This window comes from Phragmites australis, chromosome 3 (genome assembly GCF_958298935.1).
Source record: "Phragmites australis chromosome 3, lpPhrAust1.1, whole genome shotgun sequence".
NCBI lineage: Eukaryota > Viridiplantae > Streptophyta > Magnoliopsida > Poales > Poaceae > Phragmites > Phragmites australis.
Window position 1 is genome coordinate 6,137,727 of NC_084923.1, and position 17,113 is coordinate 6,154,839.

The following is a 17,113-nucleotide window of genomic DNA, read 5'->3' on the forward strand; positions in this document are numbered from 1 at the left end:
AAAGCATAAACGGATGTAAGACTAGCCCCAAGAGATTCCCTTCAAGGGTCGTATTTCTGTCGTGAAGGAATTTTGTTTCCTTCAGCGCTGCAACGGTTTCACTTCACGATTTTCGTCACAACGGGATTCCAATGATCATTCCCTTCAAGACGGGATTATCTCTCCTTTTACTTCGCGATTCCCCGAAAAGAAGCTGTTAGAGATAAGAGAAAGTAAAAAAAAAATGAGAACGAGAAAAAAAATCGAGAAGGAAACGAAATAAAAAGGATATGATTGAAGATGATCTAAGAGTAAAATTCAAGACAAATGAGCTTGTTTGAATGAGCAAATATATAGCATAAACTACACTAGACTATAGAGTAAAGCTTAACTCCTAGACTAAAATGAGATATACATTTGCATCCGTAAATCAAATTAAAATAATAAATATAAACAATTAAATATGTTTTCTTTTTAATATTATACGTATACACCGAGACCAGAGGATTAGGCAACCAACACACCTGGGCTTCCTCTACATCGCTTTTTTCAGTGGCGAGATGACAGAAACACCCCGTCCCCCCTCCGGTCCCAACTAATCAGCCCTCTTTCCTCTCCTCTTGGCGTTGTCGTCGCGGCGGTGAGGCGACCAGGTGAGGCTAGCTCCACAAGTACCAACGCCTCTTTCCTTCTCCGTTCCCCCGGCCCGGTTGCCTCACGCCACCGTCGAGCCTCTCCGCCAAGCACGCAAGCCTCCTCCTGCCAAGGCGGAGAGTGCCACCTGGAAGGAATTCTTCTTGTTTCGCGGTGTTCCTCGTCCTCGTGCTCCCCTCTGCTGGAGCGGCTGCTCCGGCGTGGAGTGGGGATCACACATTCGGGACTTGGTAAGGAACCACTGGCTTGCTTGGGCGGATTGTTCTTAGTTTTGTGAGGTTTTTTTCTGCAGGAATCAGCCTGTTTTCTTTGCTCTGAGATGTGGAATCCGAATCCTGCCCTCTGGGATGGAATTCGGATACCCCAATGAGTCCTGCCCGTCGAGTTTGTTGGTGTTTTGTTTGTTGGGTGGTCGGGGGTACTCGTAGCAGGTTACTTATTCTGCAATTTTGGGGGTGTTCAACTGAGCTCCCATCCCCCCACGTTGAGCCCATCTTGATTCTTTCCTAAGCCGCGTTCATTTTGCTATTATCAGTACGATTCTGTACTAGGCAGAAATTTATACGGCGTGTTCTAGGAAGTTTTTGTGTTCTTCGGAACAAAAATCAGCGGTTTTATCAGGAGAAAGGGTAACACTATGAGGCATCTTCCCCTCAGCTTTTGACTCCTTGTTTTGTGAACGTTGTTACCTAGTAGTTCCAGGGGAATTCCTTTGGTGTGCGATTTATATTGCGTCAGGATCCCTCTCAAAATCCCCTGTTTTTTCTTGAACACCAGCATAAATCATGCTATTAACTCCAATGGATAGGAAAACGACAGCTCTCTTCCATTTTCTCTCCCTCTGTCCTTTTACTTTTGCTTTTGGTTATGTTCTCTTCTCCTAAACTGGTGGCTTGCAATCCTGATCCTACCCCCATCAAGGTTGAGAGAGACTTTGGGTACCCGCTACCGCTAAATTCTTAGGCGAGTTGTACTAGATACATCGACGGTCAATAAGTTGTACTGTCCAAAAGAAAGTCGATCGTTTGTTTTGGCTATAAGACAATCATATGTATACCTTAAATGTGCTTTCTTAGCTCCTGCCTATTTATATAGGAATATCATGAATTTCTTGTGATCATTACTATGGTTTATCTATTTACTAGTTGAATGCCCGTGCGTTGCAACGATATCTAAATATTTTGAATGCATGTCCTTCTATTACGATAGCGTATCACTCGAAAAAAATAATGTGGTGTACAAATATATGTGATATTCTCATTTGTTTCATCATAAACATGATAGTTAGATGCCGTGCATTGCTACGGTCATTACACCCTACATCATTGTTAGCAGGCATGGCTTGCTCGACGGTACCTTGGTTTTTTCTTTTTAGCTTTGCTAATTTTAATCTCTATAAAATTTTAGTATCTCTCACTTACCTAAAACAACAACCACATATCTTGAATTGTAAAACTATAAGAGTTTTTTGGATATTGATCTATCACTAAAAAAACTCACTACTAAAAAGATTGGTCTTTGCAGTAGTTTGAGATGGTGCAACGTAGAGTTGTCCCATTGAGAAAACTGGATCCGGGAGAAGGAAGAGGAATCACCAAATTTAGAACAATAATGCTTCAAAATATCTATTGCTTCACCGAATCATAATATTACATTAGGATGGGAATTTTCAATGTTACTCTCTAGAAGTAGTGCCATCATAACAAGGATATTGTTAGAGTATATGGTATATGATACACAAGGATCCATTTGTTATGGTAGGTTAGGATTAGATTCCATCCTATCTCTTGGGTTGCTTGATATCCAAGCCATCTGTACTCTATATATTCAGCCATCGAAGCTCAATGCAACAACACACACAATATTACACCAATCGTCATACTCTTACAGATATGAATGTCAAACTTTACATGCACAAAGTGTATAGTTAGTGCAGCCAATTCACATAGAAACTCAGATGACAGAAGTTGCAAGTCCAAACCTGATCACAAAAGGACTGTGCTGAATATGTGAAAAATGATACTAATATAACCCCTGGAGCTGCAGCAGTAAAGCAATCTGCTACACCATTTAATCTCAAGTAGAGAAATAGTGAGCAAGTGACATAGAAGTGAACAAACATGATACTAATATAACCCCTGGAGCTGCAGCAGTAAAGCAAGCTGCTACACCATCTAATCTCAAGTAGAGGAATAGAGCAAACATGACACACCCTAAACCTAAAGGTCATTAATAACTAATTCTCTATATCCCAATGCTTGTTTTAAGAACCCATCTAGAAAATGAAAAAAAATGGCTCCAGCAAATATTTCTTTATGCATACACACACGAGAAGCCGGAGCATACTACACATCTGTTGCATTCAAGATTTCTTCATCCATATCGCATAGTTTGCATTCCTCATCCTTCATCCTAGCCTCATGTCGTTTTCTCCCACAACACTTCAAAACTGCCTAAATCTGAACAGAATGAAGCAAGCATCTCCCAAGAAACAGCACTGGACAGAGCAAATCAGCATTCTGCAAAGCAATCGGACCAACCACATACCGTAAACTCGGGAATGCATTGCTCCTGTGCACTAAAGTAACCAGTGAACTAACATCATTCTAATGCCAAATATTCACATTCACAAAAAAACAACAACAAAAGATTACATTGTAGTCTTGTAGGCAGAGCCATCATCAGGCTAGACGGTCCACCCAGTTTTGATCGAACTGCCAGCCGCACATCCCCTCTTCTACAAAAACTATAATCAAGCCCTTGGTATCAGTCAGCCTCTCGTGCTCTTGCCAGATTGCAAAAATAATCTATGTTTTTGCATCAGTCAGCCTGGACAAATCTATGGACATCGGATCATGATCAGATCAAATCTATAGTTTCGTACTTGGGGACTCTTGGCTGAAGATGATGTTCCTGGGCTGACCTAAACATAGCGACTCATCGCGGTTGCTCGAGAGGGCAATGCCTGTGCACGGTGACTTATTGTTGGAGCTCCTGAACGTGTCGCTGCTCTCCAACGGGCTCTTGGCTGATGGGTATGGAGCAGCTGAAGTCACCCTACAACAGAAGCATGCACAGATGAGGACCAGCTTCTGAGAACTGGTGTTGTACACTTGTACTCAAACAAATGCATTACAATCACTGGTAAGAACATGAATTCAATAACACTGAGTAAGAACATGAATTCTACCTTTCCTTTCTTTTTTCCAAGAATCGAGCAAGAGACGCCTTACGAGCTTGAGGGACATCTGAAACCAACAAAAACAACTTCAATACGGTGCAATAAGGCAAGAAAATTTGCTACATGCTAGGATAATAACAGTAACATATATACATACAATAAACAGCCATTCATACCTCTAGGCATAATAGCTGCAACATGCTGTGGGTTTCAGAAATATTAAGCCAGTGCCTTCAAGCCCGTTTTCAACCATATCAAAGAAACAGTGCTACTTGTTCTAAAAAAAAAAGGAAAACAAATAGTGTTACTAAAAGTATGAGTTAATGGTTGGTTAAAATCTGTTGCAAGAATGCATTGGACACTGCTGCCAAAACCATAGTAGGCACTACCTTTGTGTGACCAACACCTTACAAATCAAGAAATTATTAACATAGGATTCCTTACAATTGTATTAGGGCCTGTTTGGTTTGTGCCCATAGGAGCCATGCCAACGTTTGGTATTACCAAAACATGGGCGCGCCAAAATGTGGGCAATGGAATCGTGTTTGGATTGTGACCGCACCAATTCATGGGCAATGCCAAATTGTTGAGAGAGTGATGTTTGGATTGCAACCATACCAAAATTTGAGGCAATTCAGAGTATGATATATGGGGCCCACTTGTCATATAAATTTTTTCCTATCAAAATATAGCCAAGTGGGGTCTTGTTTTGTAGATTTAATTACAAGGATAATAATGGTGCAGTCAGATTGTAAATTAGACTTATAGTTTGGAAAATGTAGTCATTTGAATCTTGTTATCTCTAAGTTCTTGTACTACGTGTAGCTAACAGGCTGATGCCACCTCAGCTCTTTTTTGCTGCAGGCTCCGCCAAAACGCGGGCGCGAGATTTGCTCGCCCACGCTTTCCTATTAACTGTAGCTCGGCGTTGCCAATGTTTTTCGGGCGCACCAAACTTTGGAACCGAACCAAATACAGGCCAAAATACGTGGGCTCGCCAATGTTTGGTAAGGCGCGCGTGGGAACCGAACCAAACAGCCCCTTAGTATCAACAATGTTTCATATGACCTCAATGCCTATTTTTTTCTTGGCCTCAGTGCAGAGTTTCATATGACCTCGATGCCTATTTTTTCTTGACTGACTTCTATAACATTGACACCCATGAATCAGAATTTATAAAAAAAGAAGTACATGGAAGAATTGAAATTACCAAGAGAACTCTTATAGACCACCTAAAATAGACATTACAGCCAAAGAGAGAGCACATGATGACTGCTATCATAAGAACGTAATCATATTGCACACCTCTTGCACACCTAGTCTAACCTCAAATTGTTCTTTGCTTGGTTGCATCCAAATTAGATAACCAAACTCACATATGTCATAGAATCAAGTTCATATCACGTAGCAGGCATGACTCTAATTTGGTCTTATGGGAGGCAAACAATTTGGAGCAGATCAAAGAAACAAAGACAAAAATACGCACCTCATCTCTGCTCTTCTTTTGCAGAGAAATGGTCTCTTTGGTCATCTTGGTAGAAGGTACCACAGATGTTGCCTCATCTCTGCTTCTCTCCTTCCAAACTGCTAAAAAAAAACTATGATGACGATCATAAGAAACACGAAAAGAAAAGGAGAATGGAGCGAACAAGAGAAAGATTGCAGACCAGACTTACATATGAGAAAGTCATCAGATGAATCCCCTTTATTGTCGCTGCTAGATAGAATGGAGGGGACGAACATCATCTCAAAGGCAGCGGTCGGGAACGCTAGACACGGCAGTCGAGAGGTCAGGGACTCCAGATCGACCGGGAGAGGAGGGTGCTGAAATGGTCGTGGACTCCGCATCTAACGTAGAGGATGGCATGGGTGTGATTCTTGACGCCAGATCCAATGATGACATGGCTCACGGCGCCCGATCCGGCAAGAGAGCTGTTGGCAGTGCCTCACTCGACGGAGAAGAGGAAAATATGCTCGACGAAGGCGAGGGACGTGCCAGCGGCAAACTCGGAGGCTGCGGCGCGCTTAGCTTCGGGCTCTAGGACGGCACCATAGCGTTGTGAGAGGACGCTGGGCGCCGGCAGCGTCTACACAAGGCGACGCACCATGGCGTCACACGTGCGTTGTGACGACGACCAGATGCTGAGTGACAGGAGTAGAGCCTCCGCGGCCTTTGTGACGGAAGCCGACAGGGTGTCGGCGGATCCCTTGAAGGCCCGGCTCCGCGGCCTGCGCACGTGCGTGGGAGCGAGGAGAGGAGGAGAAAACCCTAAAAAGCGATGCGGCGAACAGCGAGGGAGGCGGATGGATAACCCAACGCAGATCCCCCCCCCCCCCCGCGTTGTTGCCTCTCCACTCGACGGGTCGTTGCACCGCCTCCAAAACAACTCGACACAAGATTCTCGTGGAAGAGAGGTTAGCACTAGCGGGCACCCAGACTTGCGCATCGTCCCTGTCAGCTACTAGCACGCGGGGCTACCCCGCGCTTGATAGAGCAGTGGCCACGCCTCCTCCGCCGTGTCACGGTACCTCGCTCGGTGGAGGGCCACCGCGCCAGCTCCCGCACTGTGCCCGGACAGGAGCATACGCTACGCGCCATCTGCGTCCTCGGCGTTGTCGGTGACCGCCGCCTGGGAGGGTAGTTGTGCTGGGCATCGCGCATGCGAGGGTAGCCACGTCGGATTCATGCCGGGGAGGGAGGGGATGGCCGTTGGAGGTTGGTCTTCAGTGGTTAGGGTTAGCACATGGGGGAGATGGGAGAGCGAGCACAAGGCCGAATGAGGGGCGTCGGGGGTGCGAGGGGGTAAGGTAGGGTAATTTCTTGTGAAAGCCAATGGGTACTTTGATCTTTTCAGAGGTGCGAGGGTAGGACGTGGAGGCAAGACACAGAGGGTGCGGGAAGGCTTCAGGAACCACTTCGTATTTTTTAAGTAGTAGAGATGAACTTGGTGTCTGTTGTTAGCTACATCATACGTGAGATACTTCAGATTATGTTATATGATTATCAACAAGTCTTGCGTTCAAATGGTCCTTTCCATTTTATGTTGAACTCTAAGGAACAACATCATATTGCCACCCAAGCTTCTTTTCAAACTCATGTTTGTACTACACGACTTCATATTGCTTCGAAGCTCCGTCTCAATATCCAATGCTTGCACTCCAGGACCAATTGTGCCATACCACTAGTTAAAAAAACAGAGAGTACCTAGGAACTAGGTATTTTCTTTAATTATGAAGAAGAAAGGCACGCAAATCCGAGCCGAATAGGATTCAAGCTTGAGTGGTTGGGGTGTAGACCCACATCTCTCACCAGCTGAGGTGAGCTGGACTTAAGGTTCTGTTTGTTTGGGCTTCTACAAGCTGTGCCTCCTCTAGAAGTCTGCTTCTAGTACAAGCACATTCAGACTTACTTATGGCTTCTCAAGCTTCTGTAGTAGTAAAGATTGTTTTTGCTTCTCAGAAACTATAGCCAGAAGCTAGCAAAAGCTGGCTATTTGTTTCAGGTTCTGGTTTCTAAGAAGTAGAAGCCACCAGAAATCCAAACAAATAGGGCCTTAGTTCCTTACATACTGGTAGTAATATCAGGGACTATATCCCATGTGGTACCCCTCCGCAGATGCTGGAGTAATTACACAGACACATTAACTTAAATACCAGTAGTAACGTCACGGTTCAAGGAATATCACATGTGGTACTCCTGTAGATGCTAGGATACTTACATTGACGTAGGGCACATCATTAGTACAATACAACACAATACGGATGCGGCAGTAGATCATTTCACTAAAGCTGCCATTAGAGTGGCATGGATATGTATATGAAAAAGATTGAAAACATAAAACGAGCCACATTCACTTTCCTAACTTCTCTTGGTACCGATATGGCGTGTGCTACATTGATTATAATGATTTATTTCACATGCTGATGACATAGGAGGTTGCATTTTTTATCCTATAGCATTACGTTTTTGTATAAACCACTTGATTAGATTATGTACTTGTCGTAAGGGGTACGAAAGTCATGTTAGCTATGCTACAACAAATTTGTTATGGCTGGTGTTGCTAAGCACTCCATATTGGAGAGATAATTAATTTGAAATCAGATATCTATTGAAAGTTCCTTGATGCACTATCTATTTATCTGACACGTTCCTTGATGCACTATCTATTTATCTGACACAGTTGTGACATGTTTAGATTGGGTGTTACGCCCAACATGGTTTCGGCTGCTTTTCCAGACATAGGCATGTCTCTTAGTAGAAGTGCCGCTGCAACCCACCTTGCATTTTTCTATATGGCAAAAATATGAGGTCCCTTTACTTGCCATTTGAACGACGATTCTTTGCATGATTCTAGATAGCTTCAATTAAAGTTTAAATTGTTGTAGAATCTTGGAGACCAACAAGTATTAATTAACCTATTAAAAGCTGTATATGCATTTGCTCTTTACGCATCCTTTTCTCTGTATTTTGTCACTTCCAACCCATGATATGCATCACGAGATATACCACCTATGTCAAATCCAGTTTTTGAGTGTTACCTGGACCTAGACATGGGTGTCGAAATCCGACTCTGATTCGGGTGTTCGATTCGGCAAAGAAAATTTGGACACGCGGAATACAACTCGGAATCTGACACGGGTGTCGGAATCCGACTCGGATTCGGGGTATCCGATTCGGCAAAAAAATTTGGACATGGGTATCCGGGTAACACTAGTTTTTCCTAGTTGCAAATACCTTTTTTAATATTTTCATTTTTTTTACATTCTGCAACACTGGGCAATAGTTTATGCTTATTCTGTAGTTATTTTCAGATGTTTGTGAAACCAAACTTAAAGGTTGGTTAATTTGTGACATTTTCTGATGTCTTTGACTGAACAAAAAATAGCATATCATATATAATTTTTTTCTTGTACCCATGTTGGAGTAGCCTTCTATTTTAATAAAAAGTTACCCATACTACCCACGTTTTATTTGATTTCATTCCCTTTTCTAGCAATGATTGAATAATAAATGGTTCTGAGATAACAGTCATAAACAAAAGATGCAAATCCAAGTAGCAACTCACCGGTCAACAATTCTATCGGGTTGAAGTGGTGGTTCTTTTATAGGCTGATAAGAGCTCTTAAAGATTTTTATTTCTGAAAGTGTAATTTGTCCGAGCCCTCAAATTGTTTCCATTGCACACTAATTTGAAACAGGATAGCCTTTTTATGGATGAGTCTTTCCACTTTCCACCCATCCTGGGTATCGCCCACACCTTGATCATCAAGTAGCAAAATGTGGCCCCACTTGATAATTTATTTTAGTAATTGATATTTAATTTCACATGTTGAACAGAAAATGAATCGCTTTAGTTTCTACTAGAGGTTCAGACTACTTATTTGTTCTCTTTCTATGATCTACCAGTACATTCTTTTTCTTTTTTTGCGAATAAGTATCTTCTTTTTCTGTAACTTTAATTTGCCTTATCTATGTCTGTTTGTCCTATCCAGTTGATGTCATCATCACGATGAAGATTTTGTGGTAAAGAGGGCAAGCTCAGCTCCCTGTTAAGTGTCGAAAGTGTATCGTCTTCCAGTATATACCTCTTTCCCACAAGGTTGTACTAGAAAATATGTCGACACAGGCCTCTAACCGGTCGTACAGATATCCAGACAATTCCCAAATACCATACTACAATGGCAATTTAATGCATGTTGGGGGCAATGGTGCTTACTATATGCAACAAAATAATGATGATACTCGGTACATGTCCTCTGATGATGGATCACAGACTAGTAATTCTAGGGCTCAAGGGGCTCAAGCACAGTACTGCACCCTAGACTCGTCCTTAGCCAATTGTGTTTATCCTGCACATAGCTCTACTTCTTCTCAGAGCATAAGTGGGAGCCCTCTGTCTCAGCATGAGAGTCACTCTGATCATGCATATGGTTCCTCTCCAAGTGCGTCATGCATTACTCGGGTTCCCAGTTTGACACTCAAGGATCTAGAAAATGTGATGCTTGGACCTGATTCTGACATAGTTAGCCCTGACAGCTCCTTACTATCTGGTACTGCTTTGCATGAAAACAACTGGAGAGAACTTCTGGGAATTAATACTGGGGATTTGAGGCAGGTACTTATAGCTTGTGGTAAGGCTGTTGACGAGAATGCTTGTTATATGGACACACTGATGTCTGAGTTACGGCAGATGGTTTCCGTCTCCGGTGAACCAATGCAACGCCTGGGAGCCTATATGTTGGAAGGCCTAGTTGCGAGGCTTTCTTTCACTGGACATGCCCTATATAAATCTCTGAAGTGTAAAGAGCCTGTGGCTACAAGTTCTGAGCTCATGTCCTATATGCATCTTCTTTACGACATCTGTCCATTCTTCAAGTTTGGTTACATGTCTGCCAATGGTGCGATAGCTGAGGCTGTTAAGGATGAAAACTTTATTCACATTATCGATTTCCAAATCGCTCAGGGGAGTCAGTGGATAACTATGATACAGGTCCTTGCTGCAAGGCCTGGGAGACAACCATACCTCAGAATTACCGGTATAGATGACTCAAATTCTGCTCATGCCCGAGGTGGTGGACTGGATATAGTTGGACAGAGGTTACACAGCATCGCCCAGTCATGTGGTCTGTTCTTTGAGTTCAATGCTGTGCCAGCAGCTAGTCATGAGGTTATGCTTGAACATCTTGGTATAAGACCTGGGGAGGCTATCGCTGTCAATTTCGCTTATCAGCTGCATCATACTCCTGATGAGAGCGTGGGCATAGAAAACCACCGTGATAGGATATTGAGGATGGTCAAGAGCCTCTCTCCTAGGGTGGTAACTCTTGTAGAGCAGGAGGCGAATACAAACACGGCACCTTTCTTTCTCAGATACATGGAGACTCTTGATTATTACACAGCCATGTTTGAGGCAATAGATGCTGCTTGCCCCAGGAACGACAAGAAGCGCATTAGCACAGAGCAGCACTGTGTTGCAAGAGATATTGTCAATTTAATTGCTTGTGAAGGTGCAGAAAGAGTAGAGAGGCATGAGCCTTTTGGGAAATGGAGGGCAAGACTTGTAATGTCTGGATTTAGACCATACCCATTAAGTTCAGTGGTGAACAGTACCATCAAAACACTGCTGGATAGTTACCACAGCTATTACAGGCTTGAGGAGAGAGATGGTGTCCTTTATCTTGGCTGGAAGAACAGAAAGCTGGTTGTATCTTCTGCCTGGTTCTGACATTTCCGATTTTGGAAGAAGCTTGTTTAGGTATGTTGCTGGCACCTCACAGCGCTTTAGTTACTTATGCCTAATTTATTCTTATCAATTGAAACTTTTTAGTTTGCAAACTTGGAAACACAAGGTTTTTAGGTGACAGTATAATCCTCTATTTAGGAGAGGAAAACATTAGTGATGCCCGATTCGGTGTTTTGTAGTTTCGAAACTTGGAATTGCCTCAAGTTTTTAGTTGGCAATACAGTTCCGTACTTAGGCAACGTGAAAAAAAAAAGACTGATTAGTCCCATTGAACTTTTCCTATGAAGAACACTGAGACTTGTAGCCCACTGTGAATGGTCTGTTACCTGAAAGTACCTGGAGTTTAGGAGTTAGGAGCAAAGGAATGTCTGAATAATATGTTACGGTAATGGCAGTCTGTACTGTGTTGCCACGTGATCAAATTACTATTGAGAAAATAAGTTTGTGTATGACTTGAACACATACTTGCCATTCATTGAAAAAGGTATATTTACTTTCAGTAGCAGTGTTGCTTAATTTGCTCGGATTTTGTTACCTGCAGGTTCTTTCGTGGCTTTGTGTTCCGCACATGAATCCAAGGTGAAACCTTCGTAGCAAGGACTCCATAATAAAAAACAAGTTGGTAGCTTCCTTGCTGCTTCTCCTATGCTCACCATCATTTCAGTATGGTTATTGTTGAAATAGTCACCATGACTCGGTTCCATCCTTATATAAAGGTGCGATCAGTGGTTTCGCCACCTTCTAATGGTTTTAATATTACATGTTGGTAGAATCTGGTATCAGTATCCAAATCTGGATCGCCAAAATGGTTTACGTTCCCTTTAGGTTGACCTCTACAATGCTGTCTATGAGTCCGAAGCTTATGCCAGGCCTTGGTAGTAGGCACAAGGAGTGCCATTAGATTCTGTATGTACAACCTGCTGGTGTATTGTAATTCTATACAATCTGGGTGATTTACTTCGGTACTATGTATGGTTTGGTGATCACAGTTCTGTTCTGCCTTAAATTCATGATAGCCAATAGCATATTTTAGTATGGATCCGATTAAGGTTCGCTCTGTGCTGGACGGCACAAATGCTGAGCCAAGATGGTAGGAGTAAAGTGTGAATGCCTTCTGATGATCAGATGACAGCACACCTGATGCATGACTGAACCACTCTGCACCAAAGAAGCATGCCGGCTTCCGTCACTGTCTCACTGCTGAATGCTGATGCTGCCTCTGGATGGTTTCAGAGCTCCAGACCCTCTGTTGCCTGTGTTGGCTCTGACCTTTGCATGCTTGCGGTGCTTTGAGGTGGATCACTTGATCGGAGGTCAGATTTGATTCACATAACAGCGGAATTTCATGGGTGGAGCTCCGGCTGTGCCTAGGCATCAGCTGAAGTGCAGAATGCAGAATCGTGGCGCACTTGTCCAACTGCTATCTTTCTTTTACTCTTCTATCTAATACAAATATCTAAAATTTAAATAGTTCATTTATTTTTATTATCTACTCTCATGGTCTTATTACTGGCTACGGATATGAGATATATTTTATTAATAAAAATAAATAAAAAAATTAGAAGAGAAGTTAGCGGATAATATATTTTATTTTTTCTATATCTAAAATCAACTATGGCATCTTCAGATATATTCGTTTAAGTGCTCTCATTGCACATGTAAATTTTCGTACCTCAAATTTATATTTATGTTTTCGTTAGAATTAACTAGCCTCTCTGTATGTACGGCACCAACCGTCCTCGCACCGCAGACACGGCTTCACGCCTCCGCACGTCACATGCAGGGTTGCCTTTCCCTTGCTCTGCCCCACACTCCATTCTCTTCACCCTTTCCCCCCTCCCTCCCCAATCGGCCCATCCGTCCATCGTCGCATCTCTCCTCGGTAGCCATCTCTTCAAGGAAAGGTTCCTGCTTTCTTGGCAGCCGCGAGCGGCGCCTTTCCTTCTGCCAGTCTCCTTCCTTCCCTTCCTCTTCTTGCTTCCCTCCTCCTTGATTCCTGAGGCTGAGGGTCCCGGTGGAGCTCGGTTCCGATCACTTTATCAGACCGTCGATTGATCGGACAGTAGTAGCAGTGGTGTATTCCTGGGATGGGGCTGCTGTTCGTGGAGCGGCTTGAGGGGGAGGGCGTGTTCAGGTGCCGCCGGTGCCGCGTGGACGCCGCCTCCAAGGACGCCATCATCTCCAGGGACTTCTACGGCCGCTCCGGCCGCGCCTACCTCTTCGATCACGTGTATGCCTCGCCTCCCCTCCCTCCACTTCTTCTCTAGTTCTCTTCCCCCTTTTAGTTTTGCTACTTCTCGCCTCACTGGCTGCATGATTTCACTCGCGCGATGGTGTTTGCCCATGCGGAAATGGGTAGTGACTGGCAGGGAATTGATAACATCAAGTGGTTCTAAGGAGAGGGCCGGGCGTTTTGCTCACTAACCTTTGGTTCGGATCGGCTGAAGTTGTCCGCCCAATGTGATCAAAACTTGGCAGGGAATGTGCGGTCACTGCAATGGGGATGCAGTCTTGATTCCGTTCGGGGTTGATCCCCGTTGGAATTGAAGCAAGATCATGCAACTCTGTCCGGGTTCCATTGAAGATCAGTAATGTGATAAAAAAAAAGCATGATAAGAGACTGGCACCATGCTGTTTGGTGATTGTCGTAAGGCCGTCGTTGCACTTTGTGGTGTCGATAGTTATCTTAAAGGAAACCATTAGTATTTTCGATTATGGAGATCGGTACTGTACAATCTTCAGAAACAAAAATCTGAAGAAAATCATTAGCATGAACATAGCATAGTCTTCTGTTTTGTCAAGATTATTGTATGTGCCACATTTTCGTATGCTTGTAACCAATATCAAGATTCCATACAGTCCTTCTGATAAACTCACTGCCAGATTGTGAACAATTTGTCAGTCAGCACTCAGCAGCACAATCCAAAAACCCATATGTATCATCAGGCTATCTGCCTTTGATTCATACGTAGCTGTTCTGATATGCTTATTTAAATCTTTTTTTTGTAATATTTCAGCGTGAACGTATGCCTTGGTCCTAATGAAGATCGCTATCTTATAACTGGGCTTCACACGGTGAATGACATCTACTGTAACTGCTGCCAACAGGTTCTTGGCTGGAGATATGTAAGTACAAACATAATTTGGTTTACCTTGCAATAATGATTATCTCATTTCTTTCGTGCATGCTTGATATTTGACACAATAGTCAAGTTACTTTCCGGAAAAAGACAATAGAAAAATTATTCTGTGGCAGTTTGCTGAAAAAGAAAACAAAGCTGAAGAAGAAATATATATAATTTCTTTGAAAAATTATTGAATATCAAGTGAACATGAATGTAGAGAGGCAGAAAAATGGTACTTCATTCTGTTCGTCAATTATAAAATTCTTCCAGTAACTTTTAGCTAAAATAATACTGTAATGAACTCTGTTTCACTTTCTGGGCTTAATAATTGGAGTGCACAATGATACAACATATATTCTTCTGGAGATGTCAACAACAACAACATTGTTGGTGCGAACATATGGTTGTTTCCCCAATCTCAAAAGTTGATCTCTGATTTTTCATTGCAGAAGTTAGGGATGTATTTTTAACAACAAACTGAAAACAACATAATTTGCCCATGTACCTGTTTTTGGCCTATCCGATTCTGAGAACTTTTCATTTGTGCTAAAATGGTGAGTTGATGACTGTTATTTTTGTATCTTCAACCTGTCGTCATGCCTTGATTTCCGCTGTTATGTCCAGAAACCAGAATACAAGAATTCATTTACTCCAACCATAGTATCTAGTGGTAATAATGGATAGCTGGATTATTTGCCATGTCAAAGAGTAATACACCATCTTTATTTACTTATTTTCGTCCGCCTGTGGTTCCTAATGTTGAAAACACATTTACTCATCTAGACATGATACCATTCCAATCCTCAGAATATCAGATACCAGTAGACATGATACATTTATTCATGAACCTGGTTTCGCGTTAACCAGTAAACATCCTCCTATTCCTGTACCATTTTCTCGGCATGGCGCATCCTAATTCCTGGGTGGTGTGCTGCAGGAGAAAGCCTACAACGAAAGCCAAAAATACAAGGAAGGGAAGTTCATCCTGGAACGAGCTAGGATGGTGAAAGGCGGCTGACAGACGGTGATTGGAATGTTCTTATTACTCAAAATCCAAGAGGCAAACTATAAAGAGAATCGGCAGCATGCGCTTGCTGCCGCTTAGGATGATCACTGGCAGCAGCAGCAGCAGCTTTGATTTGTGAAATAGTATTGACTCAGAATGCTCGTAGCTTTGTTAGAAGCTAGCAGTGCTACCATTTGTTGAATCTCTATAATCTAAATGTTGTGTTGTCGCATTCGCCACCTCCCACGCTATCCACGTCAGCCACATTACTTCACCACCGTCGGATCTGAGCAACAGGAGTTGAAGACCGTCCGATTTGAAAATGTGCCGCTCGCATCCTGAGAGCTCGCTCTCCCGTTTGATGTCTGATGGCTCTCGTGGGTTCGCTTAGCTCTGTAACCCTAGCCACCGTCATTGCCTAGCTCTTCCGCCAGCGCCACCCTCTCGCATTTTGCTGAAGTCCTCTATGCCACCGATGAGCCTGCGTGAGAAGGCTAAGAGGCTGAGAATGAATAACAAAAATTAATTAATTAATTAATTAAATTTTAAAAGTTTTTATTAGATAGGAAGAGAAAAAAAATGATGTTAAACCATTTAGTGTTTTATATTTTAGATATGGAGACTCCGGGTACGAAGACAGCGATATTCGCCCGAGGCAAGCAAGAGGCTTGCAGCAGGGGCAAAATTGTATCACGAGTACGTGTCTGCAGCGCTTTATCTGCAAGAGCGAAAAACTATATCACAAGTACGTTGTTGAATTAGCGGCTCACCTCGTAGTCACGTAGGTTTCCTCTCAGTCGGTGATCGAGCTTAACCCGGCCCGCCACTTTGCGCGAGAACCACAAAATTATATTACTCTTTGCAGACTTCCATTTTATTAGGATCCTTTATTTATATTAAAATTTATGTTGAAAAAAGAAGTAAAAAAGAATTATAGAATAGATGAAAAAATTAACAGACAGATAAATATCGAGTGTGTAAGGAGATGCGAGGTTGTATTTCCCACGATATTGGAGCATAGGTGGCCGGTAAGCAGGTCTGGCTGTCACACGCTAAGGTTCACAAAACTGTTTGTACCTCGAAAACCGCTCGCCAGTGGTTATCGGAAAATCATGGTTATTGCAATAATCAGGCAAAATTTGGTGAGAATTTGCTCAAAATTTACTCTGCAAATTTGAAATTCGACAAGAATTCAGACCGAATCAATTGAACTGTAACCGGTCGGTTTTCTACAGTTATCGATCATATTTAGCGATTTATCGAGCGGTTTTTCCGTATTTTTGAATTACCGGTAACCATTTGAATTTGTCTGTAATCATTCGATTTTAGCGATTTATCGAGCTGTTTTCTCGAATTTTAATAAAGTTTAGCAAAATAACAAAAAAATGTTCAATCTTTAAAATCAATAATTAATGCATCTGAGTTTCAAATCAATTGAAATAAATTTTGTTAGTTTTCTCGTAACATTATCTACGTGATAAAAGTATTTACTCATAAAAAGTTGAATATTTTTTGTAAGAAAATATATTTGCTAAACATAGTTAAATGCATCGTTTACTCTTTGCTAATCAAAAATCATGAAACCAATTTTGTTAATCTTCTTACATGATCCTATATCTTTTAAAAATACATGAAATCATGAAATAGTTATTGTTATATGCAGACTTGTGCAAATGTGTTACAACTAGATTAATTCATAACTAATCGATCACACCTCCAAAATCAGTGAAACTACTTTTATTAGTTTACTTATACTATGCTTTATGTAGGAAAAATAATGGTAGACATAAAAAGGTTAATTACAGTGTTGTTTCTTAATATATTCACTCTATACTTGTATAATTTGTAAAAATTATAGAGAAATTAATAAAACTCTAAATGAAGTGAAACCAATTTTAAAGATCCTCTTAAGATATAAAAAAAT

General features: G+C 42.1%; 2 protein-coding genes across 2 annotated transcripts; both read left to right on the forward strand.

Moving 5' to 3' along the window:
- Nucleotides 1–543: 543 nt before the first annotated feature.
- On the forward strand, nucleotides 544–12,026 carry LOC133911802 (scarecrow-like protein 21). The gene is made up of 3 exons (XM_062354216.1): nucleotides 544–863; nucleotides 9,308–11,070; nucleotides 11,600–12,026. The coding sequence occupies exon 2, from the start codon at nucleotides 9,430–9,432 to the stop codon at nucleotides 11,038–11,040; it is 1,611 nt and encodes a 536-aa protein (XP_062210200.1). The 5' UTR covers nucleotides 544–863; nucleotides 9,308–9,429; the 3' UTR covers nucleotides 11,041–11,070; nucleotides 11,600–12,026.
- A 661-nt stretch (nucleotides 12,027–12,687) lies between these two features.
- On the forward strand, nucleotides 12,688–15,433 carry LOC133911803 (putative yippee-like protein Os10g0369500). Its single transcript, XM_062354217.1, has 3 exons — nucleotides 12,688–13,288; nucleotides 14,076–14,184; nucleotides 15,121–15,433. Exons 1-3 carry the CDS (start codon nucleotides 13,146–13,148, stop codon nucleotides 15,199–15,201), a joined length of 333 nt encoding a protein of 110 aa, XP_062210201.1. The 5' UTR covers nucleotides 12,688–13,145; the 3' UTR covers nucleotides 15,202–15,433.
- Nucleotides 15,434–17,113: the final 1,680 nt, after the last annotated feature.

What these genes read in the sequence shown, in the direction of transcription:
- LOC133911802 (XM_062354216.1), top strand. Translation starts at nt 9,430, where the DNA reads ATGTCGACACAGGCCTCTAACCGGTCGTACAGATATCCAGACAATTCC.
- LOC133911803 (XM_062354217.1), top strand. Translation starts at nt 13,146, where the DNA reads ATGGGGCTGCTGTTCGTGGAGCGGCTTGAGGGGGAGGGCGTGTTCAGG. An exon ending in GCCTACCTCTTCGATCACGT is followed by an intron (nt 13,289 to 14,075) that starts GTATGCCTCGCC and finishes GTAATATTTCAG; the next exon opens with CGTGAACGTATGCCTTGGTC. An exon ending in AGGTTCTTGGCTGGAGATAT is followed by an intron (nt 14,185 to 15,120) that starts GTAAGTACAAAC and finishes GGTGTGCTGCAG; the next exon opens with GAGAAAGCCTACAACGAAAG.